At 50.1% G+C, this 24,803-nt stretch overlaps 1 protein-coding gene across 1 annotated transcript in view; it reads right to left on the bottom strand.

Moving 5' to 3' along the window:
* Positions 1-24,803, bottom strand: part of CEP164 (centrosomal protein 164) — a gene marked incomplete at its 5' end in the record, with an annotated part of 60,438 nt that overhangs the window by 13,994 nt on the left and 21,641 nt on the right. The window contains 8 exons of the mRNA XM_084249831.1: positions 4,314-4,481; positions 5,455-5,540; positions 9,497-9,580; positions 11,369-11,449; positions 12,450-12,836; positions 20,103-20,180; positions 21,102-21,236; positions 21,658-21,813. Coding sequence (XP_084105957.1) covers positions 4,314-4,481; positions 5,455-5,540; positions 9,497-9,580; positions 11,369-11,449; positions 12,450-12,836; positions 20,103-20,180; positions 21,102-21,236; positions 21,658-21,813 — 1,175 coding nt within the window. The remainder of the gene's footprint in view (positions 1-4,313; positions 4,482-5,454; positions 5,541-9,496; positions 9,581-11,368; positions 11,450-12,449; positions 12,837-20,102; positions 20,181-21,101; positions 21,237-21,657; positions 21,814-24,803) is intronic.

The raw sequence follows: 24,803 nt of genomic DNA, 5'->3' as shown, positions 1-24,803 counted from the left end.
GTTGTTATGCTGCTTGTATTCTGGTTCTTGAAGGAAATACCCAAACAGGAAAGCCAAAAACATTGTGAACAATGAAAGCATAAGCAGGATGAAGTATTTCCCCTCCAGAGTGGTTTTCCTAAAGGCCACTTTGCATTGCCAGGTTCCCAGAGTCGCCTGTTAGAAACTGGTCTTGCCACACAACCACCAGTCTTCTCCCTGGTGCCAGGTTGCTGCAGGCCTGGCACGACTGCCCAGTCGACCTCAGGAGTAACATGTGGGCACCACCCAAATTAAGGAGGGCTGGGGCAAGAGTCCCACAGAGGTTCCCAACCCCCTGCTGGGGGTGCAGAACCCCCTTCTCGCTCCAGAGCTGGCAATGCAGCAGATGGAAGGCAGTGGGCGGGATCAGATTAGAACAACAGAAGAAAGCAAGGGCTTTGGAATTCCATTTTAATCTCGTGAGACCACAGAAAAAGAGAAGGAAGACATAAAAGGCTACCGATGTCTCTGAAATTCCATTAGAGTCTTTCCTTCCCCTTTCCTAAAATTATAATTCAGACCAGAAGCAATCTTGAGCTAGGCCTTCAAATTCCCCCAAATCCATTTCCTCCCTCCTTCCAATTCCCAGCTTCCTCAGTCCCCTGACACAGCCCAACAGCTGCAGATAGAGAGAAGTCTCCCCACCTCCTCTGAGGATCCTGCCCTCCCAGAGCCTCCCCCCGCAGCTCTCCGCCTCATCAACCCTCCAACTCATTTCCAACCTTGGCTGAAACATCTTTTTTCCCTGACATGGTACCTTTTAATGTTTTTCTCCCCTGTGGGTTGCGTAGCTATGTGGAGCCCTAGGGACAGATGCTGCAGAAAGATGGGACATCAAACGGCCTGGCAGCGTGTGCCCAGGGGACAAGCGCCACTGGGTTTGCTCGCGCTCCTGGCACACGGGCAAACGGGGCTGGTTTCCAGCGGGCCTCTTCTTCCCAGCCCGATTTTAAAGATCGAGGATTTCAAATGCCCAGCTTAGTCCAGCAGCGTGCCCGAGAGAGCAGCAAAATGCCTGGGGCGCTGCAGGCTCCAGAGGACGGGGCAGGTCTGATTTCGAGGTCACTGCTCAGATGTCAGCATCAGGGAGACCCAGTTTCTACCAGGGCATGGCCAACAGGAGGCTGGCCGCCTCGTAGCTCTGAGACTGCACATGTGCAGGAAGGCAAGGAGGGGAAACAGGCAGGGAGGGGGTTGGGGGGACGGAGGGAAGGGAAATGGTGGTACCACCACTAAAACTGGGATGGGAAGAGCTCTCGTATTCTCCCGCATTCAACAACACGGTGCTCTTAGTCCCTTTACCCTCTCACACCAGACCCCGCTTTCAACATGTTGGGATGTCAAAGAGGAGGTTACCTGCTTCCCAGACCGGGCCTCCCAGCACAGCAGTGGCAGCTTCTAGCCCTGCCTACTGTCACCGGCCTGCCCTTTGCTCAGAATTCCTTCTGATTCAGTTTGACATTTATAAAAGGTGACAAGACTGTACAGTCATGTTATCTATTTTCTATTTTTCATGATGTTTTGACCTGAAAAGGCTTGCTGGTCGAGAAGACTGCCCCTCTCAGGACGAGCCACATCTCTAAGGAGAGCAAAGGGAGTGTGCCTGTCACCATTCATTTTCAACCATTTCCTCATCTGACCCACACCGAGCCAGTATTTCCCCCTACCTTCAGCAGCCCAGGGCCAGGTACCAGCAACTAGAGCAGCCCAAAGTCTACCACAATATTCAAACAAGCCAATCCTACTCACTTGGGGTACTTACCCTGCTTCACCCACTCCTTCCCATAAAAATCCCAACAATGGCTCTGGACCATGCTCTCTCTTGCTGCTGCTTCTGCCTCCTGACCAGCCCTGGTCCTTCCCATTGTGGGCCTGTGTGGTGTGGTGAGCCCTCTTCTCTCTGAAAATGTAAGCCATAAATTCTTTCTTCAGTGGCATTGACTTCTCCCTGTTGTCACTCAGTCACATCCATAAATTAACAGGTACAATGAGACACAGAGTTACTCCCCACAAAACTCAGGAATTCAATTCATTTCCAATTTGCTGTAAAGATTAAAAATAAGGAAGTTATGGGGTGTAAAAATTAAGGAAAGAGCAGGAGACATTTGCTAAGGTACGTGTAGACAGTAACTCTGAGATCAAGGGAAGTGTCTCTGAGACCCTCAAGGGGCAGGCTTGAGGATGGAGCAGGCTCATCAGCCAAGGCAGCTAGGAGAAGCCTTCCTGCCCAGTTTCCCTTCCCCAGGAAGAGCCTCTTCCCAGAAGGTCCTCTCAACCACACTGGACTCGCAGAAAGGACCCTGATCTGGTAGTCCACAGCCACCAAGGAGACTTGGGAAAGCCATAGCATGTCTCAAGGTCACTGCAGGGTGCATCACCACCTGGAAAATGGGGCGATCCCTCCCCACATCGCCCCTGCAGTGCTGTGGTGACGACAGGTCATGTGAGTACAGGTGCCCTGCTGGCTCTCAGGGCCACGCCTGTGAGTGCTGAGGACTCTCGATCCTTCTGTTCTGCAGTTCAGAGGGAAGAGTGGTCTAATCACTGTTGCAGACTAAAGGTCAGAAGCCAAGGGCTCTAGGGACTAGAGGCGAGAGCCTGGGCAAATCCCTTTGCCTCTCTGAGTGTTTCCTTAACTGGAAAAGGGGTGAGGGAGGGGAAGGTGGGAATGGGAGGAGAAAAGCTACATGATTTCTCAACTCTAGAAGCGCTTGGTGCAACAACAGAGGTGAACTTTGAGCCCAGGCACAAAGGAATATACGGTACACTGCACAATTCCCCTGACAAGGAGGCGGAGAGCTGGGAAAACAGATGCACGGGGCCTGGGGCCAGTGGACTGAGAGGGAAGGAGCACAAGGCAACGTTCAGGGATGGAAATGGTCTGCCTCTGCGCCAGTGGTAGGTGCACGGTGTAGACATTTTGCACAGAATGAACTATGTGGTTGAGATGTGTATGATTGCGGGCATATCAATACCTCAATAAATTTTTCCTTAAGAAAAAAAATTGTACGTGACACAGGGGAAAACATGACATACCGTGTTTCTGCTAATGAGCTGGGAGGTTCACCCTCACCTCCACCCTCGTACCCCAAGTTTTGTTCAGGAGCTAAGCCAACCCCACACCAGGATCTGGGACCAGGGCTGTGTGGGGCTCTCACAGCAGCAAGAGAACTAAGGATACGTTCATTCTCCCACCCGCCACCCTGGACGGGAGCAGGCACAGTCCCTCCCACCACCCAAGCGGACGGCACCAAAGCAAGACCCGCGCACGGAGGACAGAGACACACATGACACGTGGCCCTTACACCTCTGGCTTCTCCTCAGGTTCCTCTGCCTCTTCCTGCCCAGGGCCCGGCTCCTCAGCCTGGGAGGGCTGCTCCACGCCCCTCTCACGGGCAGCAGGTGGGCCTGGGCTCTCCTCCCTTGACAGCAATAATGAAGCAACCGTGTGAGAGCTGGCAGGAAGCTCATTCACCATCAGAGCTGTGCTGGGGACAAGGGAGGCAGCGCCTACAAAGCCGCCTGACCCCGGATCTTAGACTGCACGCTTCCCTCCCCACCTCTTCCTGGGCTGTTTAAACCTAGGAACCGCGACACCGGTGGGACGTGAAACAGTGGTGGCACCCAAGGAGGCGCGCTTCACACAGCAGGGGCCGTGGATGCTGGCAACACGCACTGCCACTCAGCTTCACCCACTGATTCATTCCAGCAGGACGGGCTCTGACAGCAGCACCCCTCTTACCAGCGGGAACAGAACTAGGAAAAGCACACCATGCTCTGGAGCAGGCTGGGGGCAAAGGTCCTCTCAGCTGGCCTCTGGGAGACCCGGGCTCTGTACCCCTCTCTTCCTGGAGCCTTGCACACAGCAGGGCTCCACATGGGTTTACTGAATGATGAGGTGGGATGGTGACTGGGAGGGAGGGGGCTGGCAGAGTGGTGATTGGGAGAAACGTGCCCCGACACACACACTGCCCCAGCAGGGACAGCAAACCCTGCCCCAGCCCCTGGTAGGGAGCAGCTGGGCCAGAAGGGATGCTTCCTCATTCAAAAGTTTCTGAACAACCCTAAACAGACGGTGTACCCAACTTTAGCAGTAGCCTGCGGACAAGAAACAACAGCTTTCCTAGCTCCTGTACGAAAACCTCTGTTGCTGCTGCCTAGCCTGCAAACCCAGCCAGCTCCCCCGGCTCTGCAGGTCAGCTGCACGCCCCTACCCTCACACCCTGCACACACACCAACTACACTCAGGGCAGGGCCGCCACCACCCTAGGAGGCTTCTGCCTTTCCCTTACCTCCGCAGGATCACGGGTGAGATGGGGCTGCCTCCAGAGTCCTCCCCAGGCTCCTCTGCTCCCTTCTGCTCAGCCTGGTCTTCAGGGGGCTGCAGTGACCCTTCTTTGGAGGTCTGGCTGTGAAGGGGACTCCGGAGCCGCTCTCCATGCAGAAGCGGAGGCGATAACCTGGTCAGAGCAGAGTAGCAGAGTCAGGCCCCTCTATTTGGAGAGCACAGAGAGAACTGGGGAGTGTAGGGTGTGTTCCAAGGCCCATTCCTCCTCCCAGGCTGGACCCCAGAGCCAGCCCCCGCACCCATGGAGACTAAGAAAGGGCAAAGTAGTCAGCAGGGCAGGAAGGCACCACCACCGAGTACTCTCTTTGCCTGGACTCCCGGGGCTCTGGCTAAGCCCCCATGCTCACAGCCTTCCCAGGTCCCCGAGCTGCATTTGCTTGGCCAGCAATGAAAGCTGAACACCCTCACAGGTATGTCCACACCCAGAGTGTACCAGCACTGTGGCCAGGGAGGGATGGTAAAACTGGGCAGAAAATAGGAAATAAAAGAGAAGTCAGATTCAAATGGTCAGACTATAGATAATGTATGAAGTTGTAGCTTTAAGGAAGAATGCTGCTAGCTTTTCAAGGACCAGAAGGAATGACCATCTCCCTTCACCTTCCTGGAGAGGAGATGCTCTCTTAGGGGCTTAGGCCTGAGAAGCTGGGAGTCACACACCACACCATCCCCACCCTCCCACCCCCCAGCTACAGCCACAGTCATTTCAGATGCAGCAGGGCCCTGGCTCAGGGCTCTGAGTTAGCCACCCTCCAACATGGCTCCCCAGATCTCCAACAGGCTCCTCCAGCCCTCACCTAGGGCCAGGCACACACATAGTTTAATGCAACCCAGTGAAGAGGACAGAGCCCTGCCCTCTCAGTGGTGCTACGTGCACAAAGTCCCACCAAATGCACCCAGCAGCGTGTTCCTGTCTCGGTGCAGAATCAGACTTTGCTAATGCACACATCCAGACTCTACAAAGGTAACAGTCAGCTTATCACCTGCCTTCCGGCAGGAACACAATGAACCATCAGACCACAGCCAGGAATTATGCTCAAATCCACACCATGCCGTATGTCCCTGGGGGCAGCCTCCCACTACTGTACCTCTCCAAGCCTTTGGACTGCTGGCTCTGCCGCTCGTTTCGACTGGACTGGCTATCATCCTTGTCTTCTCTTCCCAATCTCTGGGCCTGTTGGCAAGAAGCAACGGAAGGTGGATGGTGGAGGGGTTTGCATTTAGGTCCCTCAATCCCCTGACTGTTAACCGCACCTAGGAGGCAGCAATGACAGGTGCCTCTCCAGGGGATGGGGACACTTGGGACACAGAAGGAAAAGCCTGTCCACCACAGAACGAAGCCTCCTGGGGCTCTGGCTAAGCCCCCAGGCTCACAGCTGCTTCCAGTGCCAGTCTTGCTGCCTAGAGGATGAGTCACACACCACAGCTACTGTGTGCGGAGCCAGAAGCCAGAGGCTAAGGGAGAACAGGGTGGAAAAGAAAATCCTGCCTCCTGCTGTTAGAAGCTTGCACTGCCTGTTATAGAAAAATTGGAGACATCCATGAACACCCCAAATTCACAGGGGCCCCAGGCCTCCAGTGCCAATGCCATAGGGAGATGCTGAAGTGAAGTGACAGAATTGGGGGCAGCAGACCAGTACATGAAAGGGGAAGGACCCTGGACAAAGGGAGGCTTGATGAGAAACAGGTGCTCTTCAGATGAAAGGGGGAAAGGCCAAGTGCTCCTCTGCCCCATTCCGAGCCCCACCAAGTACCCAGGCCCCATCAGTAGACAGTAATGTCCCTTTGTGGTCAGGGACTCCACCATCCAGTCAAAAGAACACTCATTTGAAAGCCTACCCGCACAGGCAAACTCAGCAAACTGGTGGAAAGAGGACTATACTTGATTACTTCAAACGTTCTCTGCAGAGGTGGAGCCACAGGGGTATAGCGGTGTAGTTGGCCTGGAACCAACCCTTTGTTCTAGCATTTTCTCCCTGGGAGTTTGTCCCCTCCACTGCAAAATGGGATGGTAAACTGCAGGTCACGGGACCTCTGTGAGGATTAAATTAGATCACGTGCATGAAGCCCGACTCCTGGCTCACAGAAGGCGTGCCACCGTTAGCTCCTCTACTCACACTCCTCTCCCTCTCCCCGCCGAAGACAAAGGAAAAAAAAAAAAAAAAAAAAACCCTGCCAGTGCCAGTCCCCATTCTGAGACCCGTGCTCTTCTGTCTCACTGACAGGAGCCCCGTCTGTTCCGGGACACCAGGGTTAACGGGAAAGGTGGGGCGGGTGACAGCTCACTCCGTCTTCCCGGGAGGGGTTCCGGCCAGGCTGGTGCACCACTGCGTCCCCATCCCTGTGCCCACCACCCCCCACACCTCTCCACTGGCAGCCTAAGCCCCTGCAGCTGTGGCCAATTCTGCCATCTGGATGGACGAGGAAGGGCAGGGCCTGAATGAAAAGCCAGCTCTCCCAAATTACATTAAAAATAGAAACGCTGCCTGGGAGTGCCTCCCGGTGCCCGCAGCAGAAGGGCTCCCTGCCAGGGCTGCCACTCCAAATCGCATCAGCCCAGGCAGAACTGCAGACAGCGGCAGTGTGAGCAGCCCCCCTCCCGCCCACCTCTCTCCCCTTCCAGGGCTCAACTCGCAACTTGTCTTCCCTCCCAACCACACCAAGCTCAGCAGATAGCTCCCGCTCCCACTTTCCAAGAAAAAAAAAAATCACACAGGTCAATGTTGAGTTAACAAATTCAAATAGAAGATGGGTAACAAAGTGGGGTGATCATAACAAAAACCGGGGGATTGAGCCCTGAGTCAGAAAGGACAAGCTGTAGACAAAGTCTTATCTGTTTCCTTCTTGGTTCACCACGCATATTTCTACTACAAACCCAACTAAACTCCCCATCAGAGAAAAGGGGCTAGCTTAGGGAAAACAGCCAGGCAGGAAGTTCTTTGAGGAGAGTTTTACCTGATTCCTACATTTTTGCCACAGAAAAGGAATCAGAGGAACAGCTGAGGACATCAGCTGCATCAGCACATGACAGAAAGGGGAGACGCCTGCACAGTCTAAGCCTCCAGCTACAACAGCTCCAGACACCACTCCCCATCCTTAACCCAGCACCGGGGTTTTGTTTTCATTTATGACTCAGGCCCCAGTTCAATCCATCACAGTGCATTCATAAAACCGAATGCTACACAACCAATAAAAAAAAGAGCACGGACATCTGAAATAACACTAAGTCAAGGGTCAAGTCTCAAATGTAAAGAGCGTATTGCCAAGCAGTTTCCACAGCGCAGTCCCAATTTCTGTGGGAAGAAGATAAATAGAAAAAAAGATAGATGCTTATATGCACAGAAAACTTTCCATAAAGGCACACAAAAAAATGTTAATAGAAACCAGAACAGTTCCCACCTGTGGGAATAAGGAGATAGGAAGTGGAGGACTGAACTTCCACATTACGTGAAGTGATTGTATGACCATTTTTGTAATTTGTTATAAAATTTGCCATGTTTAAAATTCATTATGATAACTATTTTGACTGTGGTGATGGTTTCAAAGGTGGGTACAGATGGTAAAACTTAACAAATAGGACACTTAAAATATGTCCAGTTTATTCCTTGTCAATTATATCAAATAAAAGTGGTATAAAATAAGTGAAGAAAAAATAGTTTGGCTCAGTTCTAAGCCTCTGCACTGGCCGTGGCCTTGGAAAAGATCCAGCATAAATGGTAAATGCATGAGAGTCCATGGGGAAGATGGACTGGGCCTACGGTTGTGTCTGTCCCACAAAGAGGTTGCTGCTCCTTCTCCCATCTCTACTCGCAGCTCAGCCCCCTCCACAGCCTGAAGGAAAGCACTGGAGAGAGAGCTCGACAATGGCTCCAAGTGGCCAGTCACCTGAGCACCCAGAACACCTCCACATGTGGTCATGAGAGGCAGCATCGGGCTCAGTATCCCTGAGCTGGCTGCCACAGAGGGCACCTCATGAGACCAAATCTAAGGCAGGCCTGGCTCCTGCTTTATACCAAGTGGCAAGACCCAAAAAGTAGGCTGCTGACCTCATTAGATTTTAGAAAGGACCAAGAAATCTGTTTTCATAAAGTCCCCAAGTAATTCTGATACTGGTCAGGTTTTGATGCAGAGCAGTGGAGATGCCCCACCACTTATCTGCTGCCAGCAGTGCCTCACAACCTACCTGCTCCAAACCCTTTCTCACCTGCCCTGTTTTGTGTCTTTACAGACCTTTGATGCTGCATAGGGGGATCAAGGCCATCAGTGAGCTGGTGATTGGACAGTGGCCCAGGAAGGCATTACCAGCCAGAGCTGAGAGGGACATGTGGGGCACAGACAGGACCAGCCTGACATCCCTCCGTCTCCAGCACTCTTTGCACATTGAACATCATGTTTGTTTCAACCAACAACTTCCATTTTCGCCAAATCAAACATTCCCTAAAACTTATAGAGACAGACTGCCAGAAGCTCTCTCTTCTAAGCAAACCCAAAGAGCAGGAAAAATTATCTTCTTAGCTTTAAGCTCCTTGGGGACAGGGTGTGTGTATGAGTCATCTTGTATCCTACTCTGAGTACAAAGGGTCAGATGTCACCCATGCCCGCACAGAGCTTACATCTGGCAGAGGTGACAAAGAACCATAAAGCAAAAGCAACATCACTAAGGGAGCAAAGGGGGCAGGGGAAGAGGTGACATCGGCAGTGTGCCTCCAAAACCAGAGAAGCCTGTTGGGACAGAGAAGCAGTCCAGCAGGCAGAGTGGAGGAGGGGGTGGATGGTGTGCCCAGGTGGGCTTGGCTGGTGCAGAGCAGGTAGGCCTAGCATGACCTGCAGAAGTGGGATGGGCCAAGCTGAGGAGTATCTTGAAATCCAGAGACTATAAGCATTTTGCACAGGAGCAGATGGTCAACTTCAGTTGCTGAATGAACAGCTAAACAGATAAGTAGATGGGGTGGGGGTTAATATCAGAATTCAACAGATGGGCAAAGCAGGAATGCTGGGAAGCCCCATCACAGGCCAGCCTTTAACGATTACAAAGGAAGGAATCCCCAGAAATGCACGCTGGATTGGGCATGGCTCAGCTCTGTGTGATCCCCAAAGTGAGGTCCTAGGCCAGCATCCAGAGAGACTCACCGCTTGACAGGCTCCATCCAGAACCGGGGAAAGCACGGTGACATCCACCAGGTCCTCCGAGACCCGGCTACGGAAACCGAAGTCCTAGAGACAGCAGAGGTGGGTGATCAGGTCTGCCTCTACCACCAGGGCCTCCCTCCACCCTGACTCAAACCTCTCAAAGGTGCCTACCATGTGCCAGGCACTGTGCTAAACATTTCAATGTCTTCAAAATATTGATATCATAGTGACTAGATGGAAAGATGTGGTAACATGAGTATAGTAAATGTTTGTTGCCAACTCTGAGTGGTAAATACTTGGATATTCACTGTAAAATTCTTTTAATTTTTCCATATGATAGAAAATTTTCACAATAAAATTATGGGGATAAAATAACCCCATGAGACTGATCCTCTTATCCTCATCTCACAGAGAGAGGACGCAGGTTTGACGGCACATGTCCTCTGCCCAAGGTCACACAGCTCAGAAGCAATGGAACTGTGGGTCAGATGTGCCCTGGACTGACTCCAAAGCCCAAGTTCTATAACACATGTCACTTTCCAGCTCTGTCTCCCTCACCCAGTGCCCAACAGGGCACCAGCAGAGAAACCAAAAAGCCTAGCAGACCTGTGGGCAGCTTAGAAGTGGTATTTGGCGGGCTCCTCCCACTTGGTTCTTTTCCCCTGCACAACCCACAGGTCTCTGTTGGGGAGAAGCAGCATGTGCCACATGGGTGCCAGGTCCCTGCTGCCCTCTGGCTGCCACTGGACCATGAGCCACCTCCCCCTTCCCCAAGTCTACAGTGAAGGATTGCTACCTGACTGAATGCTAATAGGAACAGTTCCATCATCAGCCCGGATAAATGGTGGCATGCCCAGCCAAGGTCTGACCTGGCGTCCGTGCCTTCCTCCACCCGTTCCCATAGAGAAGAAAAATGCCGATGGGTACATTTCTCTACCTGGTGGTGCCTTCAGAAGGCCGGAGCCCTGGCTTCAAAGAGTTCTGTTACATACATAGCTGTGCTTCATGAGTTTTTGCCAACCCTGACTTTTTGCCTTCCTTCCTAGCTTGGGGGTTTTTCTTTTTTGGTGTCATTTTCCTTGCAGTTTGAGTTCTACTCCACTTAATGCAGCTGCCATCTGCCTCCTAAGCCCATGACTCAGTGAGGGGCTAGAGCACACAGCCTGCTAATTCCTCTGCACCCCCTCGTATCATTACTGTTCATCCCTGACCCTCTCCCACTAATCCCTTCCCTTTGATCTGCCTCGTCCAAACAGATGGAGCATGGTTGCTAGAGGTAACGTCTGCCAAAAAGCACCCCAAACTACTCCCCTTAGATGCAGACCTGGCAAATGAAGCTGGAATACAGCAGGCTGGGCGGAAGGTCTGGGACAAAGAAACCATGCATTTTGGCATTCCAGAACAAAGTCTAAACTTCGAAAATGAAACTACAGCATCCCTCTGACCAGAGCCCAAGGACTGCTCCTCACCACAGCTCAGTGACCCCATACACAAAAATACACATACACACACACACACACCCGGTCTCTAACCTCCTAAACTTATGTAATGTTCCTGCTAGAGCCCAGAGGCGATGACCTTGCGTGATCTCACAGGCTGTTCACACAGCAGCCATAATATTGATACTAAGAGCTGATATTGACTTCATGTTTACATGCTAATGCTTGACATCCTTCACTTCATTTTCTTCTTACAACAAAACTACACAGTAGCCAGTGTTATCCTTAGTTGGCCAAGAAACTGGAGTTAGAGAAGACCCAAATTTGAATCCGGCTTTGCCACTGGCAAGCTATGTCACTAGAGACAAATTAACACAGGGACTTGCAAACCATGGTCTTCGCTACCACTTACTGGCCCTCATTTCAGACTCACCAGGCCAAAGAAGGACTTGGGGTCAAAGGCAGCAGCGTCTGAGAGCTGTAGGTCTTTCACGTGGTCACTAATCTCTGACTCCTGAGAAAAAAAAAGACCCACAAAGAAATCACCCCGGGCAGAGCACAGCGAGCTCAGGGTCACCGCCCAGGGAATTCTGCTCAGACAGTGGTGCCACTACAGGGCTGGGCCCACACAACACCCCCTCTTATGGACAACTGAAAGAGTCCTGTGGACCCCCGCACTCTCTCATTGCCTCCCACCCACTCAGGTCATTCAGCCCAGCTGAGTATGGACAAGCACAACCACATTGGACTTGGGTTCACAAAAATTTCCAGGGGTAAGGAGAGCCTCGTGAAGCAGAGTAGAGATGCTTAGAAAGGTAGCAGAAGGGGAGGTTTGAAGCTATCCTAAAAAGCAAATTGAGACTATCTTCTCCAGAAAATAGCTACAAGCTCTTTAAACGAATCCTCTCATCATCTACTTGCAGGTGGATTAATGGGTATAGAGTAGAAAATGCCAAAGGCTCTCCTACAGGGAACTGCTTCTGTCCATCTGGGTCATCTGCCTCGTCTTGCCAAAGCAACCACTCCTGAGCTTGGATTGGTTCAGTAAGAGCCACAGAAGTCAATGGGCATCTCCTTGTAACTTAAGTGACCAGTGCTGGGTCAGGACCCTCTCAGATGTCCCCCACCCCACTCCTAGCATTCTCCTCTCTCTATGGGAATTCATGCTGCTGCAGCCACGACTGACGTCAAGAAGTAGAAGGGGGAGGCATGAAACAGAAGGAGGAAGGAAGCAGAAGACATGACTACCCCAGGAGGGTGCCATGGAAAAGCACATTTCTGCTCCGAAGTTCTAGTGCCAGCAGGTTTGGCATTTCAGTCAAAATTTTACTGCCTACTAGGTCTGGGCATATTTGTCACAATTAAGGGCTCTGGCTGATGCTGACAGCCCACTGCAGGGCCTGCAGATGACTTTCCTGCCTCAGTAACAAACACACAGGGACAGGTGTCTGCAGAGGGCCTGAGAGCAGCGGAGGGGTGCGGGCATCAACTGCCTGTGGGACAAAGGGACTTACTTCACTGATGTCGGATCTGCTCTCTTTCGGGGCAGAAGCCTCCTTCTTTGGCTCCATTGCTGCCTCTTCTTTCCTGAGATCCTCTTCCCTGACCTCCACTTGCTCCTCTGGTGCCTCTTTTGTATTGGCCTTGGCAGGCTGTTCGCCCACAGGGTCCACACCAGGGATCACCAGGCTTCTAGAACTCCCAGGATCACTCTTCTCATTCTTTGCTTTCTCTGGGAGCCAAGAGCTCGGCCCTCTTTCCTCTCGCCCTTTGCCATGGGCACTACTCAGGCTGCTGTCTGCACCTTGGCTGAAGAGCTTGCCGGGAGTCGGGGGACTGGCAGCTTCAGAGTCCAGAGAACCGTCCTCCTTCCCCTCTGGCTGGTTGGTTCGTGGAGACTCCTAGGGAATGGCAGACCATGTCAGCAAGGAAGGAATTTATAAAAGGAGTTTGGAGACTTGCTGCCAGCCAGGCTCCAGGCCCTGACTCCCACAGTCCAGTGCCCCAACCTTGACAACAATGGTTATCAAACACACCAATAGCTTTTTAAAACAGATTCCTGGCACCATCCCACATCTGTCTTTGGAGATTAGGATACACCCACTATAGCCCCCAGCCACCGAGGGGCTTGGAAACCAGCGGGATTCTAGCCACCCGGGACTCTGCAACTCCATCACCAGTCCTCACGTCCTCCAGCCCCGTTAGCCACATCAGAAGACTGCAGGCTCAGAGGCCAATGTTTACTTATGATGATGATGATGATGGAGAATCACCTGAGACAAAGGGGCCAAAGTGCAGAATTTCTATTTTCATTTGTAAAACACAGCAGGGAAAGCTTCCAAGAGAATGGACTCTTCAACAGCCGTGAGTCTTGTCTCTCCCCGGCCACTAGGGACTTGACTAAGACAAGAACATCCCTTCTCCAGGGGTGGTGGGAGGAAGTTTAGAACACACAACTTTCCTCCATTAACCATCAGCTGTCAACTTATTGGGGGAGGGAGGCAATGCCTGGAAATCTTAGAGTACTTAAATATCAATTGAACAGTTTTCCCTTCATCTTAGACAGGACTTGGTTGTAGCCAAAGGATTCCAATAAAATACTTTAAGGCACATAGAAATAAGGAACAATGACAGCAGCTCTCATCCTAAAGCCACCCCTGTATGACATCCCTGCAGACAGGGCCCTCTGTCAAAAGACTGTCAACTCGGTCCTGAGAAGCGAGGTCACGACAGGAAAAGGTATGTAGGAGATTGATGGTGGGGAGAGCCCTATGAGCAGAGAGAAGGAAGGAGGTGCTCGAGTAGGAAAAGCTTCAAGCCACAGCACAGCTGAGACCATGTTTGCCAGCGCTGCTGAGAGCCCCCATGCAGGTACCCATGAGAGGGGTCCTGCGTGGGGAAATGGCCAGGCTCTAGGGCCTGTGGTGCTCCATCAACTGCACTGGCCAGCACAACCTTGGCAGGGGCCAGGGTGGACCAAGGGTACAGCAGCTGGAGGCTGTCAACCTACTGAGGTCCCTGGCCAGCTTCTGGGGCAGAAATGTCAGCATCTCGCCCGACAGCTGCCACACCCTGCTTCTCACATCCCTCACTTTGTTCATTGTTTTTACACAGCAGCAGCTCTTTTATTAATATGCCAGAAATCTAGAGACACTGTGGGCCTTCTAGGTAACAAATTACCAACATACAAACCTTACATTGTTGCTCCTGCTAGCAGCACAAAATAACTGTGCTGTGGTGTGGAAATGGGATTGGGGGAGGGATGCAAGCAGGGGCCAGATGGAGCCCCCCCACCCCCAAGCAGGGCAGGGGCACAGTGCCACTATGGCCGCTAACAGGTGTGTGACCCCAGGTGAGTGGCAAGTCACTGTGGTTTCACTCAGCTATGACATGTGAGGTGAGAGCACCTGAGCGGGATAATGTCTGGGGTCCCTCAAAGCTCCCAGTCCTGAGCAACACCTACTCAGCAGACCCATGTACAAGTTTGAGGGCCAAAGTGTCGAGGCTCCGGGTGGTGACCCTGCCAGCACCGCTGACCTCGCCCTCAGTGACAAGGGCACCGACTACTGGCTAGAGTCTGGCCCATCAGCATGACCTCCCTGTGCTAAAACCAGGCCCTTTCTCAGGACAGGGTTGGGAGCGGTGGACTAATCCCACCCTCCCCACTACCAGTCCTCACACCGGAAAAGGGGCCTCAACTGCCCTGGGCTGGAAGCAGGTATGTGGCTCCAGTTTGGGCTCCATACTTAAGAGTGAGCTTAAATTAACTTCTCGGTGCCTCGGTTTCTTCCTCTAAAATATGAGGCTATAAGAGGATCTACCTCACAGGGTTGTAAAAAGATTAAATGAGTTAACACTCATTAAATGAGTTCAAGAACGAAGAACTGACATCCTGTACACATTCCAAATATGGTAACTATTCTCATATGAGAAGACCACGCATCCAAGGACCTTCTATGTGCCAAACACCATCGTGAGGACCCACACATGAACAAGGAATTTGGTTCAGTACAAATAACAGTGAAATGTTCAGGTGGCCCTGGTATGAATTTGTGCTTTGAGTAAAGAGGACTGGACTCCGTGGTAATGTCGCCTGGGCAAAAAGCAAAGGGTGGAGGTGAAGAGGAGTAGGTTTCTCTCATGCCATGGCATAAGGCAGGTGGGGGACCGCCCAGTGCTGCCTATCCTTTCAACATCCCTACCCACAGCATGGAAGAAATCTGCCATTATCACTAGACTAAGAAAAGCACCTCAGGGTGAGATGAGGCCTGTTTATCTCAATCCCCAACAGTGGCCTGAACTCAGCAGGAATTCAGTAACTGATCTGGGGTTTCCACAGACTCCAAGGAGGAGGTGGGGGTGTCTTACTTAGGATGTACAAGGAGTACGTGGCAACCACATCTGGTCCTCCCTCAGCAAAAGCACCCACCCTGCCATGGTGGCTCCATGTTAAAGAAGGCTCTCATGCCTAAATAGACAGTGAAACCTGGCCTCCAAAGAGTTGCCTGGCAACAGACCTTGGATTAGGGGATGGAGGAAGTGTCGGGCCACAAACACAACCATGGTCACACCTCCACATATGGCCCACAGCCCTTCTCCACCCCCTGCCTGCTTCTCACTGGTAGTCTCCAGTCACACCACACACACAGCCTCTCCTGCTGTCTAGGAATTAGCACCAGGCTAGCTCACTACTCTGCCATGCACATTCTTAACCCTCTCTCTCTTCCGCCCCTGACAAATTCCCACAAAGCCTTCCCTGATCTCTGGGGCAGCTGTCTTGAGATGAGCCTTCTCCATCCACTCCCTAACAACTATCGCATTAAAGTTGCCGATTTCCTTGTCTGTTTGCCTCACCAAATTAGCTCCATATTCTCCTTAAGGCCTATTTCCTGGCATATAATGGGTGCTCAGTAAATGCATACTGGCTGAATTATTTTAAGTAAGTGTCAAGCAAACATAGGAGGTGAAGTTTCCTTTCTACTTTGTAAATGGAGACATAATATTTATTTTACTAAGTTACATAGGATTAGACTCATATTTGTTACAGGTCTTACTATGGAAAACAACATGTTAACTCAATATTCAAGATGGTGTAAAAAAAAAGTAGAGGACACCGATACAGATAGATTACCATTTTTCTACATGAAAGGATACAGCCAGACCACAAGGAGGTCAGGCCCAGTCCAGGCAGCTCAGAAGGTTAAATTCTTCCAAAGATTTTCACAAGGCAGAGCTTACCCTATTCCAACTATCTAAATATGAAAGTATTAAGACATGGCTAATATTAAATGAGCTTGCATTCTCTGCACCCATGTGGACGAAGTACAATGACATGCCAGCCAGAGGCCCAGTGTGAGGGCGAGGACAGCAGTGGAAGAATGGACATTTGCTGTAGATTATCCACAAACAAAAGACTGAGAGGTGGGTGTCTGGAAATCCCATCCATCTCACACTCCCTTCCACTTGGCCCCTCCTCCTAAAACATCACAGGCCAAAGCCTTGCCAGGATGTCCACTGGGCACCAGGATAGCGTCCCCTGCCCGGTGCTCTGCAGAGCTGACAGGCAAGGGTGGGGGTCTGTGCCCTCAGCAGAGCTTTGCTCACAGCTCATTGGTGATCAGACTCGTGTCTCTTGTCACAGCCCCAGGTCCTTGAGTGTCACAAGGCAAATTTCTGCTGCTTTTTCAAAAAAGACCTTGCCATCTGCATGAGGAGGGGGGTGCAGGAGAGAGCCTGTAAGAGCCCCTGCATGAATATTTAACATACCCCCCAAAAGCTCTGAGGCCTCCAGAGCTGCCAGCCCCCTCCTCCAGTCCAGTGCACAAAGGCAGGGCTCCATCAAGCGCGAGGCTCAGGCAGCAGGGAGTGGAGGACGGGGAGCTGCACGCGATCTCGTGTAGGCACAGATCTCGGGGACTCCCACCAAGCCAGCCATCAGTCCAGTTAATTTTCCACATCTCATTCCCACCCCATTGGTCTCAATTCTTTTCACTGCTCCCCCGTGTCGTTAGCGCTTTCCAATCACACTGACATCATCCTGTTATTTCTGAGCCCAGCTCCCTCCCTTCCCTTTGATCCCCCATGGGCTTTTTCATCAGCACCACAAGGCCACATGCCACCTGCCTGCCTACCCTTCATTCTCCCCTCTTTCACACACACCCATTCTCAGTGGCTGTTCCACAAACATATCCCTTTTGATTCCGTAACAGACTAGAAATGGGTTTGAGCTGAAGGCAGGAGAGGAGGGGGAAGGAGGCAGAAAGAGAGAGAAATGCATTCTTGCCATCCTACTGCCCTCTCATGGAATCATGAGCAAAGTGACTGTTGACAGTGAGACAGGATGGAACTAACCCCGGAAGGAGAGCTCCATCTTGGACTTCCTGGGAGGCCCGGAGCAGGAAGGGGTGGGCAGTTCAGAGGATCCAAGTTCTATACACTGGGACAAAAGACATTTTCAATGACTGTGGTCCAAGTAGAGGCAGCTTTGATCTGAAACCTCCCCACCTATCCCTACCACTAACCTACCCCACCTGGAAAAGTCCTAGCTCCTTCCTGAGATTAGAACACAGGAATCCAACACTCCATGTGGCAAAAAGAACTAAATCTGCAGGGATGCTAGAGACAGGAGTGGGAGGTGTCTGTAACACCTCCCACTCCAGACATTTCCCCCCTCACATTGGGTTGCCTATTTATATTAAAGAGGTTATAAAAAATATGTCTGAAAGCTCCCACTTCTCCGAAGCAGCATACATCATCATTAGAAGGGGAGCTTTTAGTAAAATCCAGCACAAGTCAAATAAAATCTCTTTTTGTTGATATTTATCATCTATTGTGAATAAAGATTAACTAGTCCAGAGTCAAGATGCATCATGATCGATCACACTGGGATCTTCCAGCACTACGTATATACTCCACCCAGCACACTGGAGAGCCAAGGAAGGAACCGTGCAACCCGAGCTGCCCTCCTACAACAGCCTGGCTCATTCATTCACCCTTCTGCTCACTCAGTTGCTCAGCAAAATATCCCCACATGCTTCCTTCTCCCAGGCAGTGGGCTAGGTGCTGGGCATGAATCAACTAGAATCTCTCCCCTCAACATGCTCAGTCTCAGAGACTTGTCCTCATTCTCCAAAAGCAAGCCAGCCCTCCTGACACTCTTCTAGGCTCAAATCCCCAGCACGCTCTTTGATTTCATCACTGATACAAGGTATCAATGGTCAATAAGGAACAAAGGTGGTGTTTCAGGGAACCAAATAGGCTGAAGGCTTGGTATTTAAATCAACCAGACCAGAGCAGACAAAGACCTGGTTAATAAAGAGGGGAGAAAAGTGTCACATTTGGCAGAGTGTGTTACAGTCACAGTCAAAATATATCTGTGCAGAACCAGAAATCTGGAGAGATTTTGGGTTAACAGAGAAAGCCAAACTATAAAAAGGGATCTTCCCAGCAGCTAGTTGAGTCACTTGGGAAGGCCCATCTGCAACTCAGGTCTTGGTACCAAACCAGGGCCTTACCAGCATCTGCATCCTCAGCCAGTCTGATGTTAAACCCTGGTTCTCAAGGTGGCAGAAGACTAAGAGATAAGAATCAGAAATAATAAGACCATGACCAGAGGTAACAATAAGGATACACAATAAGAGATAATAAGGACACACTTAAATCCAGTGTGAGCACTTATGTTTGGTGAGTTTTGTGTTCATTCTGATAAAAATGTGAGTGATTTGTTTCATTCCTAAAGTGTTTAAAGTCTCAAAGAATTTACTCGTGAAAAATGTTTCAGTACATTTTCAATCAAGATGTAAAGATTTGGGGAAATCTCCGTTGTTGACTTCATGATTTATTGCATGCATGAGTACACTTGGAATATTTGGAGAAATGTTAATGTGTTAAAGATTAATGAATTGAAGACTAGATAAAATAGCCTATATTGGGGACTGTTCAAGTACAAAAATGCATTTGGAGTTTTTTAGGTATTAAAAAGACTTGGTAAGTTTTGGGTTTTGTTTTAAATAACATTCTGGTGGTAGAGGAGGACACACCATGGAGACAAAGACTAGAAGCAACAGGATTGTGGAGGTGGACAGGGGCAGAGTGTCTGGAAGAGCCTGGAAGCTATCCCCACCAATATTCTGCATTTCCCAACCCTTGTGCCTTTGCTTGTCAGTTACTTGCCTAAAATAACCCTTTTATCCCCCATATCCAAAATCTACTTTTCAAGACCCAGGTCAAATATCCCTCCACCAAGTTTTACCTGATCTCTAGGCAAGTAATTCTTCCCTTCTTCCAGACAGAGTGCCTATGCTGTGACTTTTTACATGCACTACCCTGCTTTATAGTTTCCTAAATATTCATTTACTCACACTTACATAACACTTATAAAACACCAAGTACCTAGTGTTCTTTCTAACTGCAAACTCCTGGAGACCACCCAGGTCCATATCCCACAGTTATGCGATTTTCCCCCAGAGTCTAGCATCATGGTCTGCTACAGAGGGAGCATTCAACAAAAATGCATAATGTTGAGACATTACACCTGCTTAAAACCTCTGATGGCTCCCAATGCCTGTATGATCCAATCCAAATTTCACCCAGCCCAACTTACCTCCATGATCCTACGCTCACTTCTCTCCGGCATGTGCTCTGAACTCCAAAGAAGGCACCTCATCATCCCCAACCTCACTGCATACCTCTGCCTCTACCGTGCAGCACTCGCTCTCACTAATGACTTGTCCAGTCCTGCCCATCGCCCTTCCTGGCTCATGGCAGATTGCAGTTTCTCACTGAAGCCATCCAGATGGGCATCCATATGGGCAGGAGACCCCTAATTCTTCCCTACCATGATACTGTTTCCAGTCACTTAAGTCTCTCTTTTATGAGACTATAAACTCTTAGAGGGAAGTAATTGCCTCTAATTCATGCTTCTGTGACCTATAGTACCAACAAAGTGACTCATGTAGAAATATTCAATGAATGTGGTCATTTGATAAAAGAGTAAATGGATGATCCCTTCCCCCTCTTGTCCATCCTCACCACCCAGAAAGCACATCTGGATGGGACTGGGACAAAATGGTTCTCTTTGCAAATATGCATCCCACAAGGAGAAAGGCTGATGAAAGAAGGAGGGACAAACCAGGCTGAGGCATTCTGGAAGGGTTTCCAGCTCTTACCTCATACTCAAAGTCACCCCCGAGCGCCCCAATGTCCAGGTGCAGGTTCTTAAGGAGCTCACTTGAGCTGCGCACACTCTGAAAACAAAAATGATTGTGAGTGGTAAGTTGGAGGACTGCTCTAGGATAAGAGCCATCTAGGTCAGACACAGGAGGTATATACACTGGGCAGAAATGAAGCTGTGGCTGGAAAATCATTTTTACCTATTTTCAAAGTACCTTGAAACTTAGCCATGAGCAATGCAAGTGTCCATCGATAGGTGAGTGGACAAACATAACATGGTAGACAGACACACCTCGTTTAACAATGGGGACACAGTCTAAGAAATGTGTCGTTAGGAGATTTCTGCACAGTGTGAAGGTCATAGCATATAATCACACAAACCTAGATGGCACATCCTACCACGAGGCTGTAGAGCATAGTCAAATGGGACCTCCATCGTATATTCGATCCATCTTGATTGAAACGTTGTTAAGCAAAATGTTAATTCATACAATAGAGTATTATTCAACCCAAAAGAGAATGAAGTTCTAATATATGTGACAGCATAGGTCAGCTCTGAAAATACCTATGCAACAAGAATGAGGCCAGACAGAAAAGGACAAATAAGGTATGATTCCACTTACATGCAATATCTAGAGTAGGTAAGTTCAGAGACAGAAAGTAGATTAGAGGTTACGAGGGGCTAAGGAGAGGGTTGGATGGGGAAGGGTTTTTTGCTTAATGGTACAGATTTTCTGTTTAGGATGAACAACTTCTGGAGATGTATAGTGGTGATGATTACCTCATACTCAAAGTCACCCCCGAGCGCCCCAATGTCCAGGTGCAGGTTCTTAAGGAGCTTCATGACGTGTAGGTCATGAAGGCCATTGAATTATACACTTAAGAGTGGGGAAAATGGTAACTTTCATGTTACATATATATTTCACCGCAATAAAAAAAATTCCCAAGGAAACAACAGCAGTGGGATTCCAGGCTGGGAGAAGATTTATTATTACCTGATTGTCGCTCTCCACCTCATCATCCTCGTTGGTCTCCTCCCCCAAAGCCAAGAGACTGAGAGCATTCTTGTCCTCCTGGACAGAGCCCAAGAGACCCTTTGGATAAGCTGAAGTCTTGAGACCCTGTGAAGGCTCCAAAACAGGGAAGGAAAATAAAGGGACTCACTAGGAAAACCTTCAGAATGACCTTCCGAACGCTTTCCCCACTCTCTCTCTCTCTGTTTATATGTTTCCCAGATCATGACCGCCATGACCACAAAGCTGACCCGAGCAACTCTGGCTCACACAACTGATCCCTCCCTTCTCCAACTCCTCCTGTCCTGGCTGTGTAGACTGGGAAGTTAGCACTGCAGACCCTAGGGCGTGGGTCTCTTCCCCGCTTCCCAGAGCCCAGGTTCACCATCACACAGAGGTGACTCACCTACCCGGCAAAATTCTGAACTCTGAGGACTCTGCCCATGCCCTCTGTGCTCATTCTGGGCCAAAGCTCCGTGCACGGCACACGGAGAACACGTCATAACTAAATACACTGAACAGAAGAGAAGGTAGTTACCAGTGGGAGCTCTCCAAGCTGACGGGACTCCACGGAACTGCCCAGGCTCACGCTCTGAGACCCACGAAGAGCAGCAGGCGGGCCATCCACCAGGCCTCGCAGAGGGGCCAGGCCCCCGAGAGGAACGTGGACTAGGGCTGAGGAGGAGCCCAGGGCCTGGGCCACAGAAAACATCTTATTAGAAACCGCATGGCTCTGGCAGTGTAAGAGACAGATACAAAAATAAAACGTCTAAATCCTGCCCGCTCAAATGTAAACCACCTCCGTTCAGAGGCTCTAATGAAACACAACATCCAGAAATTACCATTGTACCAACTGTGTGAGAAATCACAGGCTGGTTTCCTGATCCTCATAACTCTGCTGCTACAGCACAGTGAGCAGTTCTCGTGCATCTGGCAGATGCTGCCTCCAGTCCTGCTCCCCTTTCAGAAGCTGCACAGGCAGCATGGGGGAGGAGAGAGCAGAGACAAAAGCCTCATCTACCAGAAGGAGAAGTCTCGACAGATAAATTTTAAAACTGATTAATCAAGAAAAAAGCAACCTTAGCATATTATTTACAAGTATGGAAGTACCAGAAGAAAGTGGTTGCCTTCAGAGAGGGGTACCCACCCAGGAACTAGAGTATTTTGTTATGTATTATGTTTGTTATGTTATGTTTTGATATTATTTGACTTGGCTTAACTATGGACACAGGCTACTGATTACAATTAACATTAACCATGAAAAACACTACACAAGCAACAACTTCCCTTGCACTGATGAGGAAGATGACTGGAAGGAACCTTTCCCAAGGAAGGAGCCTGACCAGGTGGGTTAGGCCTTTCCCTGTTCTAAGGACGGCCTAAGGAAGCCTTCATGCCAGAGAGGCCTGGGGACAGAACTCGGGCTAAGAGTCAACTTGTGAGGCTTGGGGCTACTCACAGAATCCTTGATTCTCAGAGAGAGAGATGATGCACGTCTTACACTTAAGGAAGTTGGTGGGGAAGGTCAGATGAGATTCTGAACGCCAGGCTCACATAATAGTGGTTCAGGGCTATACTCTCTAAGGGATTTGCATTGCAAGAGTCTGGGCTTGTCAGGACCAGAGGCAAGGACAACAGTCCAGAGACAACTTGCAAGGAGCTCTTTAAATTCATTTCTCAAACATAAACTGTCTAAAACACCACAATAAATCCATTCTTCTCTAGTCCCACAGGGATTGAAGATAGAAAGAGAAGCTGGAGGAGGCCAGACTAAAGGAATTCAGACAGCCCATCTTCTCCCCACAGCCTTGGCCTAGGGGCCAGACCACTGGGGAGGGGAGTTCTGAATAGGGCTGGTTTCGACAATGGGGACGCCATCAGGAAGGTGACATGAGATCCATTCCCGAGCCTCTGTAGACTCCCCATCACCTGGCCTGTAGCAGAGCATCTTCACTAGGGAGAAAGGAGCTGAGAACAATAAAAATAATAGGGGTACACAACTCAAGTACTCTTTCGGTCTATATTCCCCAATCTGAGAAAACATGATTTATTTTTAATGAAGATTTTTCAGATAAAGTCAATAATAAACTTCTTGACTAAGTTCAATAAATAAATGGACATAATAAATTGGCCCACATTACCCAAGCGCCAGGCAGCAGGGTTAGCGCCTTGACGGCCATGTCTCATTTTATTCTCTGAACAACCTGAGGCTCACTGTCCACACGTGAGCAGAGACTGGTGAGGTCAGGACCCCTGCCTGCAGGCACGGGCAGCAGGGGCAGATGTGGGACTGGAGCCCAAGGCTATCTCTAGGCCAGTGTCTCACTCTGCCTCCTGGCTGTGACAGAAAAGGAGCCCAGGAAATCTGAGGTGAACTGTGCACAAACCAGGCCTGCTCCTCCTGGCTTCAGCCTCTCTAACCAGCCCCAATGTATCCACAAGCAAAACTCTTTCCACACTATATTTATGGAAAATTATAGACTCCTAACATGGCTAATTTGCTAACGTGCTGGGGGCCTGAGGGAGGGAGACAGGCATGCTGAGGGCTTTGTTCTCCCAGGCCTTTACCAAATCAGTGGTTAGCGGGGAAATTATACATTCCTGGCTCCTAGCTGATCATCTTCTATAGATGGCCATTAACTCTGACTATGGGCTGTGTGTGGCGTTGTCCTTCAGAGCGGATAAACTTGCTGCCATTGGGCTAATTAAAACTTTCAAGATAATCTGCAGCTTATCCGATATTTATAGTGCTACAGTGGTTATTAGAGCTAACGGAGAAGCAGCGCACGCCAGCAATTAGGAACCAGAGGTAACAACTGGGTAAAGCCACAGCTGGGCAACAGCAGCAGAATAGCTGGGAAAATCAGATTGACCCCCAGGGTCTCTGCTCCAAACTGACTACTCCTGAATGGCGACTGTGGTATGACTCTTTAAAGGGACAAAGAGTCAGAATGACAGGGCAAATCCCAGGAGGACAGGAGGTGAAGGCACAAACTGGATCGGAACCAGCCTGACAGGTACAGACACCATTCACTGAATAGCAGAGACACTCTGGGCTTCAGCCCCTCAGGACAGTATCAACTCTCTAGTTCTGTGTGATTCCAAAACTGGACAAGTTGACCTTGGGTGCTGGTGCCTCTCTCTACAGTCAGCTGATGGAAAAGGCTTCCCAAATCCCAGAAAGGTACCAGTGTCCTGCACAAGTGCCCAGATGGGTGCCACCTGGCTCACGCTCAGAAATGATCACCTTCAAATCGTGTAAACACCCCCGGGCCCCTACTTACTGTTAGGTCAGGGAAGGGAGGTCCGGATATCCTCAGCCCCTATCTTAGAGGTGATCATGTAGAAGATACATAAAATACCCCGCAAGATGGCCATCTTGGGTAGTTAAGGGATCGCTATTCACCAAGTGACAGCAAGTAACAGGAAAGCTGCTCCCTTCCCTGCCAAGTTCCTAGAGGCCTGTCAACCATGCTGTCTAAGAAGCCTACCTGGTTGAGAAGCTGTATCCTGCCTGGCTCAGCAGCAAGCTCTCTGTTGGAATTCAGTTCGACTGGCCCTTGCCTGAGGGGGCTGATGTTTGGCTGGCCACCAGTTTGCTGAGAGGCCTCCTTCTCAGCAGGGGCTGGGGCCACCCCCTGAGGATGCTCCAACAGCTCTGGCCCCCACGTCAGAAAGCTTGAC

This window comes from Talpa europaea (assembly GCF_964194135.1).
Source record: "Talpa europaea genome assembly, chromosome: 12".
Taxonomy (NCBI): domain Eukaryota; kingdom Metazoa; phylum Chordata; class Mammalia; order Eulipotyphla; family Talpidae; genus Talpa; species Talpa europaea.
This window is presented reverse-complemented; position numbering and strand designations above follow the sequence as displayed.